Raw genomic sequence first — 17598 nt, 5'->3', positions numbered from 1 at the left:
TTCTAATATGAAGTTTTATTTTACTTAAATATTTAATTTGCACTCAAATCTACTTATTTTACTAACAATAATACCATCAATTGAAGTTCTATAAACATATGATTATTTGAAAATGTGAGTGATGGGGATATCAGCCTATAAGCCCTGTAAAATATTTTTTCAATAGTTTGTGGATTTATAACTGCGTTGAATGATCTCTCTCTGCCCTGTCTGGATATCTCGTACTTATGATTTAATTTATCCGGAATTGATATTATAGTGCAGTAGTAGTTAATATTGAAATGAATTTCAAAAGGCTCCTGAAACATTTTTTCTGAAGTAACTTTTAAAACTTTGAAAGCTTTAGCTCGAAAGCTTTCCGTGAGCTTATTTTGTATTATTATTAAAACTAAATGACTCAACACGAAACAACTTTTTTTTCTAATGTAACAACTTAACTTCAAAATTTCAAAAGCTCCTGTTGAAAAGCTTAGCCGAGAGCTTATTACTGATCTAATCCTCTAATTATGACTAAGTAATAAGCAATTTTCACACAACTTACTTAGTCGACATGAATGAAATTAAAAAAAGATTTTTATTATTTTTATCGAACCTTATCAAGTTGACCTTCATCTAATTGCATATAATGAAGAGCTTTACGACACCATAACTAGTGGCATGCGTGTATACTCGAACGTATTGAAGTTCATAAATAATCATAATCGAATAGTTTGTTTGACGTAGTATGCTTAACAATACGACTCCTTGGTAGAACAAATAGTAGCTGACTATAAAAGAAATTGCGCAGTGAACAAATATTTTATAGCTTTTCAGCATTTATCTAACTTTTACCTTTTTTAGTTTCATTTTTTTTCTATTCCTAATTAACTTTTAAACTATTAAATTATTTCAGATCATTTTGGGAATAGAATATATAATTTTACGTAGGGTTGATTAAATATCTTTGAATTAGCTTTCGAACTGGCCCAATTTATTTGTACCTTCCATGTTTATTGAAGGTTGGCAAATATCTCCCTTCCGTTTTCCGGAAGACCTGTGACGACGAATATCGATCAAATCATGGAAAACATCGAGTTAGACCGACATGTGGCATCTCGTGACATCGCCCAGGAGATGGAAGTTAGTTACCAAACCATTTTATATCATCTGGATACACAAAAAAACTTTATGTGCCGCATGATTTGACTCAAAAAAATCTTCTGGACCGAATCAACGCCTGTGATATGCTGCTGAAACGGAACGAACTCGACCCATATTCGAAGCGAATGGTGACTGACGAGGAAAAATGGATCACATACGACAATATCAAGTGAAAACGGTCGTGGTCGAAGGCCGGTGAATCGTCTCAAACATTGGCCAAGCCGGGATTGATGGCCAGGAAGGTTTTGCTGTGTGTTTAATCGGATTGAAAGGGAATCATTCACTATGAGCTGCTCCCATATGGCCAGACGCTTGATTCTACCATCTACTGCGAACAACTGGACCGCTTGAAGCAGGCGTTCGACCAGAAGCGTCCAGAATTGGCCAACACGAACGGTGTAGTGATCCACCAGGACAACGCCAGACCATACACTTTGTTGATGACTACGGGAGCGCGGATGGGAGGTTTTATTGCATCCACCATATAGCTCGTGATTATCACCTGTTCCTGTCCATTTCGAACACCCTTGCTGGTGTAAAGTTGAAATCAAAAGAGGCTTGTGAAAAATGGCTTTCCGAGTTCTTCGCAAATAAGAATAAGGGGGCTTCTACGAGGGTGGTATTATGAAGTTGCTGTCTAGGTGGAAACAGATTATCGAACGAAACGGCGCATATTTGAACTAAATCCCATCTTACGGTAATTTTCGTTTTCTGAAAAATCAAAATATTAATTCGTCTACATTAATGTTGTAGTTTTCAAAATAGTCCGAGTTCCATATTAAGCATTTATGCCATAGTCAAATCGTCAAAACACTTCTCAAACTAGATTTTTGAGATAACCCTCGGCTCTTTCAGCGATTTCTCGTATGCTTGTAAAACTGAGTGCCCAGACGACTCGTAATACAATTTCCAGTATGCTTGGTTATATTAGCGTTTTGCTTTGTTACAAGATCTTTTTATCCGAAGATGAAACGGTTAATTCGAACGCTTCTCTGAATTGAGTTTAATAGATAGAGTATGACTGAAACAAGACATTGTTCATAACTTTACATATTGGTCCAATTGGTATAACCCAAATTATATAATATGAATAACATTTAGAACGAACTCAAAAAAAATTTAAGAACAAATTAAGTGAGGTTGGGTTCCACAACATTATGATAGCACTACTAGTAAAGAGAGCTAGGCAGAGAAATGTATAAAAAGTGGAAAGAAAGAGACAGAGAGTTATGAAAAATTAATAGAGATAAAGAGAAAGTGATTTGAGTTTAATAAATATATTTATTTTATTAAATTATTCATTAAAATAATGTTTTCAAAGTCTTGGTATATCAAACCAATAAGGATTATTCAAGCTAGATCTTAGCAACTCTGTAGAATTGTTTGAAAAAGGTTTCGATTCTTACTATATCGAGCCGATATTTTCGGTTTCTTCCTCTCTCTCCCTTTTTCCATTTTCTCTTCTCTCTTTTTCTCTCTTATGTGTGCTCATTCATCAACAATATCTGTGTGTAACCACTATTAACTCAACATAACCTAATTCGTTATTGTTCAATAGCGGAATATGTGTTGATTTAGTGAAAGGCAGCATTTTGGTTTCAACTATAAAAAAGTTAAATTGTTTATTATTACTATTATTTTTTTAATATCAAACTGACGTATGCACCAACATATGTAGCTAAGTACTTCAAACCTCGGTTTCTAAACTTTTCTTCGTTATCTTATCACATTTTAATTAGTTAGGCTGCAAAAAAATTGGCAATCTCTAAAAACCGCGTGATTAAAAAGATTAAAATTGTACAGAAATATGTTTATATATACTCGTAGATATTGTATCTATATATATATATGCCGTGGCATGCCTCCGTCGCTTGCGTTATCAGCACTCAAATATATTTGGTGACTCTAAAACTAACCCGGAAAACGAAGTACTTAAGCAATCAATGATTAACAAATCAATATGTTGATTGCCTGGGTACTAAGTAAAAATATTTAGAAATAAAAATAACGGTACATTGCTTTATGTTTATATTATGTTTATTTGTATTTTTGTATTTGTAAATGTATAAGGAAATTATGTATGTATATGTGTGTATATGAATGTATGTGTGTGCATGTTTTGACTTAGGAAAATATAGTACATATATAGATGTCATTTATAACCAGGTTTACGCTTAAAAAATATAAATATCTGCCTTAAAAAAATTTTGGTCACAATTACATACATAATGCCGTTAGCTAAATTCGTAAGTACAATTCAAGGGAATTTGAATTTGAGCACAAAACGCTCCACAACACCACTTAGAATTATGTCTTAAACACGAACTGAGCACAATGTAACAAACAAAGAATATATGTGTAAAACTTAAAAAATCACGATTATCACGATTTCTTGGCGCTCTCACGCTCATACAACTCCTTCAACTGTTGATATTCACGTATACGTGCGACACCGTATTCCTGTGGGCGAAGAGAAGAAATATTTTTAATTATGAAATTTAAATTTTTTGCTTCAACACACTCACCCAATAGCCGAATTCGATGGTGGCCAATGTCATCACCACACTCCACACGCTCCAGAAGAGGTGGGAAAACATCGAGAAGACACGCACTTCAGCATCCATATCGCTGAGTTCCTGCGCTGTCGGCGTATAACCCGGCAAATCCTCGTGGAATTTACGCAAATAAGCGCTATAAAATCGTTGCCTTTGCTCTAAACTGGGATAATGCTGCTTGTGGTGGTAATAATATGGCGCTGCCGGATTGCTATAGTCGAAGGTCCATTCTATGAAATGATTGGCAAGATCGAAAGCGCGATAATTGTAAGCGCAATATTCGAAATCTATAATTTGTAAATCGGGCTCTTCGTCATTACGGATTTGTGTGTATTGTGTTTGTAGCACATCTTCAGCGTTATCTAGGCAAATGCTATAGATTGTTGTGGTGTTTATGAAATAGTAAAACAATTAATGAAATTCAATAAAAAATACTAGTTTGTATACAAAATAGATTGCAATGTAAATATATATGTTATATATTGCACTCAAAACTACATATATATATCAAGCGCACTAACCTCGCTCCGCTTGTCTTATCGCTATTATTGGAATTGGAGTAAAGTATATTGCCCTCTTGCATATCATTGTGACAGAAAACAACATTGTAGTTGCCTTCGTTGATGACAGACTGCAGCCAAGCCTTTTCTTTGCGGAAATCGAAGCTTCGCACCATATCCACCAATGGTGTCTTATCGCCCCTGTAAAATGAAAATAGCAAAATTATCTTTAATATGTAAGCAAGTCATGTTAAAACTAACTGGAGAGCAATCTATTTGGTTATGAATTCATTTCTTAAAGAGAGTTGCCACCTATTTTGTAGTCTTCTACTTTCTAAAACCGCTAATTTTCAATTTTTTCTTAGTCTTGAGATTCAGAACCACCAGTACCAGGCTTAAACCACTGCCAGGTATAATATACTCATGTTCTAGAAATATTCTCTTGTAGATTGAACTCAAAAATCACCTCTCTAAACGCTCAGTTTGTTAGAAAACATTTTTCTAGAAACTAAAAAGTGAAGAAAACACGCTCAAACTACTCGTCCACCAAGGCAATATTTTCGAACAATCCAGTTATTACTAAATTATATTATTTTCTCTCTACTGCTGGCAAGGTCGAAGTCAAAGTCAGTGGTTTTGACTTAAAAACTGATCATCAGACAAAAGTCAGCCTTCTATAAATCTAATTCAAGATCAGTTCGAATAATCAGGAGGAATTGGATATCTATGCTTCTCGATGATGAAAACCTCAAATACTAATTCTTTGATTTCCGAAATTCAGGAGCAATGATTTAAAGATCGTTTACTCGTACAGCCCTGATGATTTTAGATAAGAATGCTTAAGAGAAATAAAATGAGAGAGCGTTCTTTACTGACTCCTGACTCATAAAAATCGTTGATTCAAGCTATATTGTTACTAATAACTCAGCATCTTAACTACCGTTACTCACCAATCTGTACGTGTCAAAATGCTATTTGACGTTTTGAGCCAACGTTCCATACAATTCCATAGCCATTCTGGCTCTTTGGACATTGGTATGTCTAAGGTGTGTATTTCAGCCATTTTCTCGGCAATTTTCTCCGAGATTTTCGGTACTGCCAATTCGCGTGTAAGTAAAGCTCGAGCCTGTAAATTTGAGGAATTTTATAATATTTCAAGTATTCTTTCGAAAGTGATTCATCTTACTCAAATAACTCACATTTAAGTATTGCTCGAGCCGCCCACCAGGGAATATGCCATATAATTTTGGACCGAAATTTCTTTCGCTCAACAATGCGAAGACAACGGATTCTGTGATGATACCACCCAACGCATCATCCTCCTCACCATGCACCTCGCCATATATGCGCAGTAAAACCTCATTTGGCTCACTATTCGACTGTCGTCGCGTCACTAACGGTAGCTGATCCTCATTATTATTGTTATGGATACAGTCATTGTTTATGAGTTCGCTACAATCACCATTTAATTGTAGGTAGTCCTCACTGCCTTGTGGCGCTGTGGAATGTTGTTGTATAAACTGGGAATTATTGTCAGTCGTCGGTAAACTTACATAATACAGAAAGTTCGACAAGCCGCCACTGTAAAATAGGGGAATTTTTTTCAATCTATCGCTTTCATAACGTTTCAAGTATATAATTCTGAATGCATGCGCGTAATTACATTAATTTGTGGTTAAAATACGAAAAACTCACTTAATCTTTTTCACAACGATATCAGCCGGGCTGATCGTTTTCCAGCGGCCAGTCAAGTAATCGCGACACAAACGCGTAGCAAGCTCGCGAATTTCCTGTAGAGAAGCCTGCAATTAAATGTATATAAACAAACAATGAACATATTAATTACCTAATTACTCAAATATATGCTATGACATTATGATATGAGTGACGGTATTTATTTAGAGATAAGGAAAATTCCGTATGCCATATTAGGTGGTGAAATTATTAATAATGAATATGTGAATTTGTATATTAAGTATTTTAATGGGTGTTACGAAACGAATTGTCTTGACGTCTATTCTTATAAGAATGCCACAAATCTCTAAAGTTCAAGTTCTAGGTAGGTAGGTAGGTAAAGTGGTTGTCAATGACGCACTTAGGCCTTTAAGAGGCCCATTGTGAATCCACCGAGACTAAAGCCCCTTACACTACAATGTCCTCTTTGAACCACTCTGTGGTTTTTATAAAGTTGAGCAGCTCAACAAGTTTAATGTGCGCATCTTCCGAAATGTTGTCTAGAAAACCATGTCCGACTGTTGTGAGTCTTTTCCTGCACAATGCTTTGCATTCACATAGAAGATGTACAACAGTCTCTTCTTCTTCTATTTCCTGGCAGCTTCTACAGTAGTCATTGTTCGGTAACCCCAATCGGCCGGCAATAAGACAATGACCAGTTAGCACTCCCACTAGAGTTCTTATGTTCTTCCTTTTAAATTTCAGTAGCCGACTCGTACGGCCTTTATTCCAATTAGGCCACGTCTGCCTGCTAGTTGAACAAGTTCAAGTTCCAACTTTTCGGCGTTTATCAAATAAACCATAAGGATCAAACAAGTTTCAGTTAAAATTTTTCGTTAACATTTCAAGCTTAAGGCTACGTAGGTCACTGCAACTACACGTAACCTTTAAAATCTTTACGGGTGGCTCGAAAATGGATAATGGAATAGGAATATACTGCCCGGAGTTATTTATAAAGCAACCTTTCAAACTGCAGGACTACACCAGTAAATTCCAGACAGAAGTGTTTGAGCTTGTGGCTCAACAACCCAATATTCTAAAGTTAACGTCTGCGTAAACAGCCAATCAGAAATCAAGGCAATAACCTCGTTACGAATATCGACCAAAAGTGTTTTGAAAAGCAGGGTGGCAGTGGAGCATATTGCCAGGAACATGCGGCTCCACTTCTACTGGGTGAAAGGCCAAGGTGTCGAGAGCAACGCAATAATTGACGGGATTGCCAAGGCTGGTGTACCGCTGTCACCCGAAAACATGACCGGCATGGGCAAAACCAGACAATGTCTGTACGACGACATAGACACGTGCATGATGTAGAGATTCAAAGCGCTATGAAAGAAACTACCAGGTTGGCAAACCGCAAAAGTCATATGCAAAGCGCTGGATCAGAAATATGCAAGTTTCCTATTACACGTGATAGAAATGGCTGTAGGACCATGGTTGGCATACTTACTGGTCACAGCCGATTAGTCAGGGCGCCAAGAAAACTGTGCAGCTTCAATTGTGCGTTTTCCTTAGCTAGTAAGACAACGCTTCAGGTATCTAGGCCCCACCGTACGATAAATTCGAGGAGATATCGTTAGTAAGGTCGCATAATATTTAAAAATCCCATCAAGCGCTGGCATCCTAACCGACCGACTACTACACAGGGAAAACGTGACGGAACTCCATCTGGTATCGCTAAGAACCATAACTGTTCTATGTGGAGCCTACTGGCCCACCTCACAAACCTAACCTAACCTAAGGCTACATATGATGTCATCCGAGTGACCAATGATTTCCTAATAGATCTATAAAGATGTAACAGGATAGTTAAAAGATATTTGATGGTCGCCTTGAGATTATTACGACGAGATTATGTGTCGTTGCCTCCTCCGAATCCGTGTTCGCAGTTAGCCAGGCTTGTCTTATAATACTTTTCATACTCTAAACTATCTCATACTTTCACCTGTCCGGCAAACAAAAATTCTTTCCTTAGCAGTTTTCATGGACCAATTATCTTCAGTAATACATTTTTAGATAATTTGATCTGTTATCTTTCATTTGGGAGACTTCCCTTTGGCACGTAACGAAATTGATATATCCTCTTCTAAATAAGAATTTTCTTCGAAAATCTTTCTCACTCAAATCATATTTGGTATTGATTAGATGAGAAATGTCTGAAAATATATTATTAACAACTGAAATGTAATGTTTTTGACCAATATTGTGAGGAACCGTCCGAAGTCCAAGTAGAATGGAATAGTTTATACTCGTAAATCGTAATTTGTAAGAGTCTTAAACCGATCTGTTCATAAAAAACATAAAAGAGAAATGGAACGGGGTTTTATCAAAGCGTGGAAATTAAATTGTATAAAGACTGAGCCGGATGATCTAAAATCCTTTTGTTCCATATGTTAGAGAACTGGACTGATTTAGTTTCTTTTGACCTTAAGTGTACTCACCGAAAATATTTTCAACTAATTTTATTAGAATAACATCCACAATTGCAGTAATATTGGTTACTGTAAACTATATACTACAATAATGAAAATCATTATATCTATATATGGGGCTAAGGTAATTCATCATACGGTTTTAGCTATTTTCAGCATTAAACTTCAGTATAGATAGTATAGTGAATATATCTCGCAAACATATAGATCGTTATACTATATGGTAGAAAGGTTAATCGGAAGTTAGAATTTTTTAATATTAGATAAATAGAGGTTAGGGAAAAAACGATCTTGTGAATTTTAAGCACCAGGACACAATAGTGTTAGGAAACATTAATACTTAATTTCATTAAGATATCTTACAGCTTTACCCCTATTTTCGGTATAAAGTCAGCCGTAGGTACTGGGCGCCTTCCTTTCGATAACTAGGAAATTGAAAACAAAAATTGAAAATCCCAGAAGTGATTATACAGTTGAACTTCTATAACTCGAAGATCTCCATAACGATCATCGATCGCTTGAATTGGCAATAGAAGTCAAAATTCAGACAAATTACCTTCCGTAACTCGAAGTCTTTCTAACTCGAAGTTTTTTTTTTTGAGCTATGGTGATGCGAATTAGGGAAGTTCAACTGTATTATTTCAATAATTATTTTATTTCTTCAATTGAAAGTCAACAGTATATGCCACAACCATTCATTATTTGTCAACAATACTCATTTTCAGCTTTCTATTAATGCGATTAGTCTATTTACTATTTGGTATTTATGTATATATGTATTATTTGCACTGATTGTAGTATTTCCTCATATATGTTTGATAATAATATAGTAAAGTAAACTGCAAACAGCTTTATTGCTATTGATAATTGATAAGGCAGCGACCGATATTAAAAGCTAATACTATTGTAAATATTTTAATTCTTAATGTAAACGAAAAAATCAATTTCAACAAAGCATGAAGTAAATAAATAATAAAAACTTAGTCACGATTATAAAGTAATCATCATAATTATTGACGATTAAAATTAAACGGCTTTCAAATCAACTCAACGGTGTAAAATTTGTTTAGTAAACAAAGAATACATAGTAGTTAGTAGTGTCAGCTTAAACTATTGGTTTTTGCTTTTACGTATTATTTTATATGCAAGTGCACGATTCCATAGAATTATATTGTAATGTACAAAAAATATTTTATCTATTTCGCAAATTTGCCTACTTTATCGTTATCAGTTTTCAAACTTGACAGTTAAGTGTTTCAAGTGTGAAATAGTCTACACGTTAAGTGCAAAAATAGTGGAAATAATTTGTATCGCAGATATACTAGCTTGTGTATATAAATATTTAGATACATATATAGTATATATTATATTATAGAGACATTGCAAGTTCTCAAATATTTGTTTAAAAATTAGTAGTCCCATATTTTAAGTCACGTTTCGTGTACCACCAGCCATTTATGTACATATATGGAGGCGGTACTTAGTATACAGCATACCTAGTGTATCGTATATCTTCTCGGAATATGTATATAACAAATCCAAAGTATAAACAACATCCAATATGTTAGATCGATTACTTGTTGTGCAGGTATTTTCAAAACAAACATCTTTCATACAGCAAGTAAGGAAGGGCTAAGTTCGTGTGTAACCGATTTATTTAATTTTATTAATATAACCACAATTTGACTGGCAGATTCGGCATATATGTATATATGGTATAAATCCGTTGAAAGTTTAAACCCCGAACAATAGGTATATGGGAGCTAGGGGAAGTTATGATCCGATTTCACTCATTACACGGATACATATTATTAGAAGAAAAATATTCCCTCTGAATTTCTTCAAAATATCTGAGAGACTCACCTATATTTTCGGTAAAAAAATTATTCGAAGCTCTGGGGTCCTCATATTCGATATATGAGGCCTTAAATACCTATGGTCCGATTTTGGCGATTTTTAGGAGGGCGATGCCACACTATAAATGTAGTATTTGCGCAAAGTTCTGTTCCGATATCTTGACTAGTGCTTACTTTATATATTGTAAGGTAAACAATTCAGATCGTCTTCAAAGTTCTTGTATATAGGAAATAGGCGTGGTTGTTTACCGATTTGACCTATTTTCACAACATGTCATTGGGAAGCTAGGAAGATATTATAAACCGAATTTCATTGAAATTGGCAGAGTAGTTTCGGAGATATGGTTTTTGACCCATAAGTGGGCGGAACCACGCCCATTTAAAATTTTTTATACCATTTTGAATGCAGCTCTGTACCTTCTTTGTAATGAAATTTAAGATTTCTGGTGGTTTTCCTTACTGAATTAAAGCATTTTTAGTAGTAACCTTTGTATCGGAGGTGGGCGTGGTTATAGTCCGATTTCCTCAATTTTTGGACTATATAAGAAAATGCCTGAAAAAAACGACTCCTTCGTTGATATAGCTTTAGTAGTTTATGAGATATATACAAAAAACTTAGTAGGAGGCGGGGCCACACCCACTTTCTCAAAAACATAAAATCCAAATATGCCCCTTCCTAAAACAATCCATTGTACAAAATTTCACTTTCATAGCTTAATTTATGGCTTAGTTATGGTTCTTTATGTGTTTTCGGTTATCGCCATGTGGGCGTGGCAATGGTCCGATTACGCCTATCTTCGAACTTTACCTTTTTATGGTGCCAAGAAATACGTTTTCCAAGTTTCATTAAGATAAAGAAAGATTTTACTCAAGTTACTTCTTGCACGGACGGACAGATGGATGGACAAACAGATATCCGGATTTTAACTTTACTCGTCACCCTGATCACTTTGGTATATATAACCCTATATCTAACTCGTTTAGTTTTAGGTGTTACAAAAACAGTATTTAGCAGGATGGGTTAAGTAACGGGTATCTGGTTCCAGAAAGATAACTCAAATAGTATCAAGGCTCGGATAAGATCTATTTTACTGGCGATGAGTGCTTTCAATAGTTTAAGGGGCTCTACCAGTGTGACACTTTCAAAAAATCTATGTAATTTTTTGCTTATTTGATAGTTCAAACTTTCAAAAATATCCTGTGGAAAAGTCATATCTTGAATATTTTTTGATTGACAGTGTTCTAAAGAGTGACCGCTCACAGGTATAAACCGCTATAGTTAAAGCTTTAAACGCGTTTTTCTCGAAACGTCATTTTTCAAATTTGCTGACATAAGAACTCAACAAGCAATTGACCGATCGACTTCAAATTGAAACTGAGTATTCTTCAATATATTTACTATACATGGACCTACGATTTTATTGAATTTGGCATTTAAAAAACGAAACTTTTGTTAACTTTTAATAATTTTCAAAAACCGTATATCATTGTATGGTAAATACCTTCAACTTTAATAACCTTCTTGAATTTTTTCTTTCCGCTACTCAATTGGCCGGAATTATGTCGCCTCCGAAGACAGCGCATAACTCCGTAATCTTGTAAAAAACATCTTAAAATATCTTATAACCAAAAAACTTTCAGCCATTTGATCCAGTACTTCCTTAAAAAAAGGTCTCGGAAATCGCATAATTTTTCATGGGTTACACAGGTATAGCAGCTTACAGACCAAGATTCAACGACTAATCAAGACTAAACAGTCGAACGTTTATAGTCGATGATCGCTCGATATCATCGACGTTTCAACCACTTGTTATAGGCCAAATCACACCTCGCAGGAGGCCAAGTACAAGGTCTAGTTACATATCAGGAGCCAAAATTTGCGTCTCAATATATCAGGGGTGTTGCTTCAAGAGCTTTTTCACGATAAGATCATGAAATTTGAAATAGGTCATAAAAAATTATTAATTTCCAAACCGAAATTTAATAATTAATAATTCAATTTGTTGTTGCTTATAACACAACATTCTTTTGTTGGTGATAAAGAATTTTAACACAAAACTCTGTTAATGAACTCGATATAACTGGTGTTAACAACCCGCCTATGATAAGAGTTCAAGTTGAGTGTCAACTTTATATATATTTACATATGTATATGTATCTATATAGCACTTAGGTGTAACCATAAAACATTTTCAAAAACGCTCTTGGGAACTAAATTTTGCGGAAACACGCGCCTTGTTTCTAAATAATCAATTGTGATAATCTAACTGAAGTTTTCTGATATGACTCGGATACGTCAAAGGCGCCTCTATATACGCACTTTTGTACTACCGGGTGCGAAAATTCAAGCACCTGTCATATACATATGTATATAAATCATAATCAACTACTAAACACTAGATTACAGATCAATCAAGTGGGGGAAAAAAGTGAAAAAAAAAACTAATGAGAGAGAGACTGATAAAAATGGCTTATCGCAGAAACATATGTATATAACAGAAGAAATAGAAAAAGTAAAGAAGAAACCATTGAAGCGAGTTGCGTTAACTGTTATTTCGTATACAGTTTATTTTCTGGATTAATGATAATTAGAGTTTTACAATCGTTAATAAACATTAGAGTCTCATAGAAGTTTGTGAACGACTGAACAAAGTTCATTTCGATAAAAAAAAATATTTTAAATTCTTCATTTTTAAACTACAGCCAGTTATAATATTCTTTCTACACTTCTCCAAGAATATTCAATGAATGAATGATCGAAGTAATCAGGGTGACGTGTAGAGTAGAAACTCGTATGTCCGTCTGTTACGCATACTCCTTGGCACCCTGAGGAGCTCGGTTGGTCGTAATCGGCGCATTGCCATGCCCACAAAATGACGATAACTGAAAACCTATAAAGAGCTATAACACGCCCACTTCCCATACAGAGGTTATGTTGAAAATTACTAAAAGTGCGTAAAATCACTAAATTTTACGAAAGAAATGGCACAGAGGTGCAAAAACCATATCTCAGGAACTATTCGACCGATTTTAATGAAATTCGGTATATATTATTTTCTTAAATAACACTGACGGAATATGACCGAAATCGGTTCACAACCACGTCTAATTCTCATATAACACAATTTTGAATTTTATCTGATTCGTTCACTTTATAATTAGTATTTTTTTATTCAATTGTACCTAGTATACAATGATTAAATACTAACAACAATTCAATTCTAATAAGTAAAAAATAATAATTAAAAGCTAAATGTTAGAGAAATTCATTTGCTGCTACAGTTGCCTTGCTAAGTCTGAAGACCTCTTACGTTTTAGTCGGTTTTCTCGTTCAGCAGTACCGATGAGTCTGGATGCCTCTTCATTTACATGCTGTATAAGCCTCATTTCGTGAGTTTGGTTATTTCGTTTACTACTAAATTCATACCAAGATCACGGTGAAGGTCAGCAGATCTAACATAGCAAGGAGTATTAACTATACTTCTTAGTACCTTATTTTAGAAGCGCTGAATGCAGGCAATACAGTTTTGACTTGAGCAACCCCATAGTTGAGCTCCATAGGCCCAAATTGGCTTTAGTACTTGATTATATATAAACAGCTTGTTTTCGATTGAAAGCGTGGATCTCCTACCAACTAGATGATAAAACTTAGCAAATTTTAAATTAAGCTCACACCTTTTTTTCTTGACATGCTCTTTCCAGTGAAGTAGAGCATCTAGGGTGATTTCTAGGTACTTAGCATTATTATGATGTGGTATAGGAGTACCATTTATATAAATGGGATGGTATGTTGGTTTTTTTTTAAGTAAAGTCTACGTGCATTGATGTGGAATCGTTCAATTTAATGCGCCACTTGGAAGCCCATTTAGTAATGGCATTGACTGCTGTTTGCACTCGAAGTGTAGATATTGAGGTTGACTCTCCTGCTGCTAACAGGGCTGTGTCATCCGCAAATGTCGCTGTCACATAACTTGAGTCAGTGGGGATATCACTTGTAAAAAGCAAGTAAAGCCCCAACACGCTTCCCTGGGGAGCACCCGTTTCTATCGGTTGCAAGTTTGAGTATGCATCCTCTTGTTTTATGCGAAAGTATCCATCTTTTAGGTAGGAAGCAATTATTTCGCAATATTGTTTGGGTAACATGCATTTCAATTTCAGCAGTAGACCCGAATGCCAAACTCGATCAAAAGCCTGAGTCACGTCTAAGAAGGCCGCCGAACAAACGTCCATAGCATTTTCAACGAAATTAACGATTCGGTGTACTTGGTCAATTGTTGAATGATGATCACGAAAGCCGAACTGATGTCCTGGTATAAGGCGTTTTCAACATTCTCGAAGACTTTCGATAGAGCTGGCAGCAGCGATATTGGCCTATAATATGTGACATTTAATTTCTTTACTAGTGACTGGAGATAAAATCGGACTATAGACACCGGTTATCGAATTTGAAGAACTCAGTACCTAGGGAAAAAATTTACCGAAAATATCGGCAAATATCCCAGATATTTTAATTGTAATTGTCTTGGTTATAGTGTACCTTGATGGTGAAAATGAGTGAAATCGGTCCAGGAATTACTTCAGCCCTCATACCACATATATAATGATGTTCGTTATTCTAGTGGACTTTATGTCGAATATATGGGTCACATACTATGTATTTATGACGATTTTCATTATTGTATTGGGCTTTATGCCGAATATATGAAACAAATTCTATTTTATCTTAATAAAATTACGTAAATAACTTGCGAGAGCATAAAATATTCGGTTACACCTGAAATTGGGATGCCGTAGTATACTTTTTTTATTAAAAATTTTAATTTATTTTGCAATCTTTCCCTTCAATAATTTTGTATTGGAGATTTAATCCAACCGATTAAATGTTTTTGGAACACTTTTGAAAATTTCTTAAAATATTTTAGAAGTGTTAGACCCAAAATTTGAGGTTCCCACAATGTACTTTTCGGCAGTCGTAAAAATTATGTGCATTGATTTAATTATTCTAATCGGTTACAGTTTTTAGAAAAGACTGCAAAATATTAAAAAAAAATCCGAACTTTTTGTATTCCAAAATTATTTTTCCACTGTTTCACGCAATTTTTTATTTCATTTAAAATATTTAACACTAATAATAACTTGTGCAACTGTATAATATTTAAAAAATATTACACTTCCGAAATTTTGAAATCTCAATAATCTCAATCTCTGCTGTTCGGAACCGAAAATCACTAGTTTATTCATAGCGAGCACACTTCTTTTCGGAAACGGCACTAGCACTAGCACGGCAAATTGCAAATGTAATTAATTTGCAATAATTTAGCTTTAAATAATTTTAAACTTTTTCAATTTACTTAAAATAATAGTTACATAATGGAACTACGTCGTAAATATATATTAATTTATTTCGTATTTCCAATAAAAAAAATATTTATAATCTTTTAAAATTTATGCAGTTATCGTAATATCAGCAAATAATTTTAATAAAATTAAATTTAAATTTAAATTAAAGTAATAAAAAAATTACAATTTCATGTGTTTTATGTAAATTTCGCTGATTATATAGACGTAAACAATAACAATTTCTGTTTTGTTGTTTCTCATAGAACCGATAACACTTATAAATAATGCAATGTGTAAACGACGAAAACAAAATTAAAAAAAAAAAAATAATAAAAACAAACAAACTACGCACCAGTTGTCTAACAACTAAGTGAACTTTATATCAGTCGATATGTGAAATATTGAGCGAACCAACCTTACACATTGTATGATTAGGTGATTCCACGATAATCTTTTTTCAATACGCTTTCATGTATTTATGCATGTGTGTGTGTGTGTATTTTGCATGTTTTTTGCTTTTCTACTTATGTTTTTCTAACGCTTTGACTTACCGTTTGTAGGTTCGACATTGAGAATTGGCACTGCTAAAATTTCCCCGGTATTAAACAGTGTTACGTTTGTCACTTGGTAACTGCGCTGGATTTAAAAAAACAACTACAACAACAAAACACGCTTACAACACGCAATACAAGTATTTTATATTTTCTGCGTTTTAAAATCTAGTTGTGCATGTAATTTATCAAGCGTGTTGGGAACACAACAGCTGTACGGTTACGAATGTATGTGCGTGTATAATTAGAATAATACACGAGAAAACTGCTTCAATTATAGCCGCAATAATATTTGTTGTTAATTTTAGTTGTTTTGTTTTTTCAAATATATTTATAGCCAATATTTGTCTGTGCACAATTTATGGGCCGTCAAAAAACACAGCAGAAGAAGAAGCACAGCAACACACAAGCAATTGCAATGAGCACTTGTTTTTAGTTTGTATGACTACACTTGATTTCGCAGAATTTTATTGGATTTGTTTATAAATTTCCTAATTGTATTTTGCTGTTTTTCTTTCTCTGTATATTTTATACACACAGTTATGTATTTTGTTGAAAAAAAACACGACAATTCAAGCGTTGTATGGCACTGCTAAAGAAAAATGTAACGAATTCACTTTGTCCACAGCTCGAGAGCAACTGACTGTTAGAAACAGGCGAAACGCGCATTTTGGTTAGTGGCGAGCACTGCATGTGAGTACTCATATTGGTGGGGTTGCCTTATCTTGGCGCAATTTGTTGCTTATCGCCATCATACTCAATTCTTCCGGTTTTACTCGTTTTATTATTCTCACTGTTTTAGACTGAGGACGTTGACTAAATTATCGTACATTTTAGCGTCGTAATTTCATCATGAATCAGACATGCATACATACATGCATAGTTAATGCGTTTTACCTGCATTTAAAGGTAATTCCTTTTCGTTTTAACGCTCACAATATTTTTTTTTTAATTGTGCTCACCTTTTCACACGATAGCGCTGCGATCAGTCAGGCAGGTAGCGCGAGCAAGTGTTAATAAGTATCACAGCTAACACTCTTCCGCACTACCAAAGGTGTCTCTTCAGTTTAAAAGAGACCCGCTAGGCGCTCTTAAGAAACTTAAATGTAGGTGAGTCATTAGTAGAAAAGGAAAAAAAAACATGTTCTGTACAATGCCATGTGCGAGCAGCTAACAAATATATGTATGTGAATATGTTAGCATATGCAAATGAGTACTATGTTAAATGAAATGAATTTTACCTACCTTTCACTCCGCCTTCCGTAACTATGCGTTTGGCAAATGGTGCTCCAGCAGCCATTATAAAGTGGTGGGTCCTATTATGCCTTGGACGTTGTTGGAAACTACATCGTAGTTTCGATGCACTCACGTTGTCTTTATTTAACTGTCTGGTTTAGAAGCGCGGAATAAAACTTAAATATCTGATCAATGGAATTTGTTTCATTTCTAGTTTATTATTTGATTTCATTTGATTGATGGTTTGGAATGAC

General features: G+C 34.6%; 1 protein-coding gene across 2 annotated transcripts; it reads right to left on the bottom strand.

Annotated features, from left to right (window-relative positions):
- Positions 1-3155: 3155 nt before the first annotated feature.
- LOC105212454 (choline/ethanolamine kinase) lies at positions 3156-16777 on the bottom strand. Of its 2 annotated transcripts, XM_054227602.1 has the most exons (8): positions 16109-16777; positions 8733-8786; positions 5891-5997; positions 5395-5776; positions 5146-5321; positions 4217-4396; positions 3666-4068; positions 3156-3600 (listed from the first exon to the last, which is right to left on the bottom strand). In XM_054227602.1, exons 1-8 carry the CDS (start codon positions 16124-16126, stop codon positions 3523-3525), a joined length of 1398 nt encoding a protein of 465 aa, XP_054083577.1. In that variant the 5' UTR covers positions 16127-16777; the 3' UTR covers positions 3156-3522. The 2 variants fall into 2 exon arrangements, with proteins under 2 accessions (XP_054083577.1, XP_011182741.2); XM_011184439.3 differs by lacking the exon at positions 8733-8786 and having other exon boundaries at positions 16109-16774.
- Positions 16778-17598: the final 821 nt, after the last annotated feature.

This window comes from Zeugodacus cucurbitae, chromosome 3 (assembly GCF_028554725.1).
Source record: "Zeugodacus cucurbitae isolate PBARC_wt_2022May chromosome 3, idZeuCucr1.2, whole genome shotgun sequence".
Lineage (NCBI taxonomy): Eukaryota > Metazoa > Arthropoda > Insecta > Diptera > Tephritidae > Zeugodacus > Zeugodacus cucurbitae.
The sequence above is the reverse complement of the archived record's forward strand: the minus strand, read 5'-3'. Positions and strand labels throughout refer to the sequence as shown.

Coding starts and splice junctions, on each gene's coding strand:
- LOC105212454 (XM_054227602.1), bottom strand. Junction 5,998..8,732: donor ACTTTATACCGAAAATAGGG/GTAAAGCTGTAA, acceptor ATTTAATTGCAG/GCTTCTCTACAGGAAATTCG. Junction 5,777..5,890: donor ATCGTTGTGAAAAAGATTAA/GTGAGTTTTTCG, acceptor CCTATTTTACAG/TGGCGGCTTGTCGAACTTTC.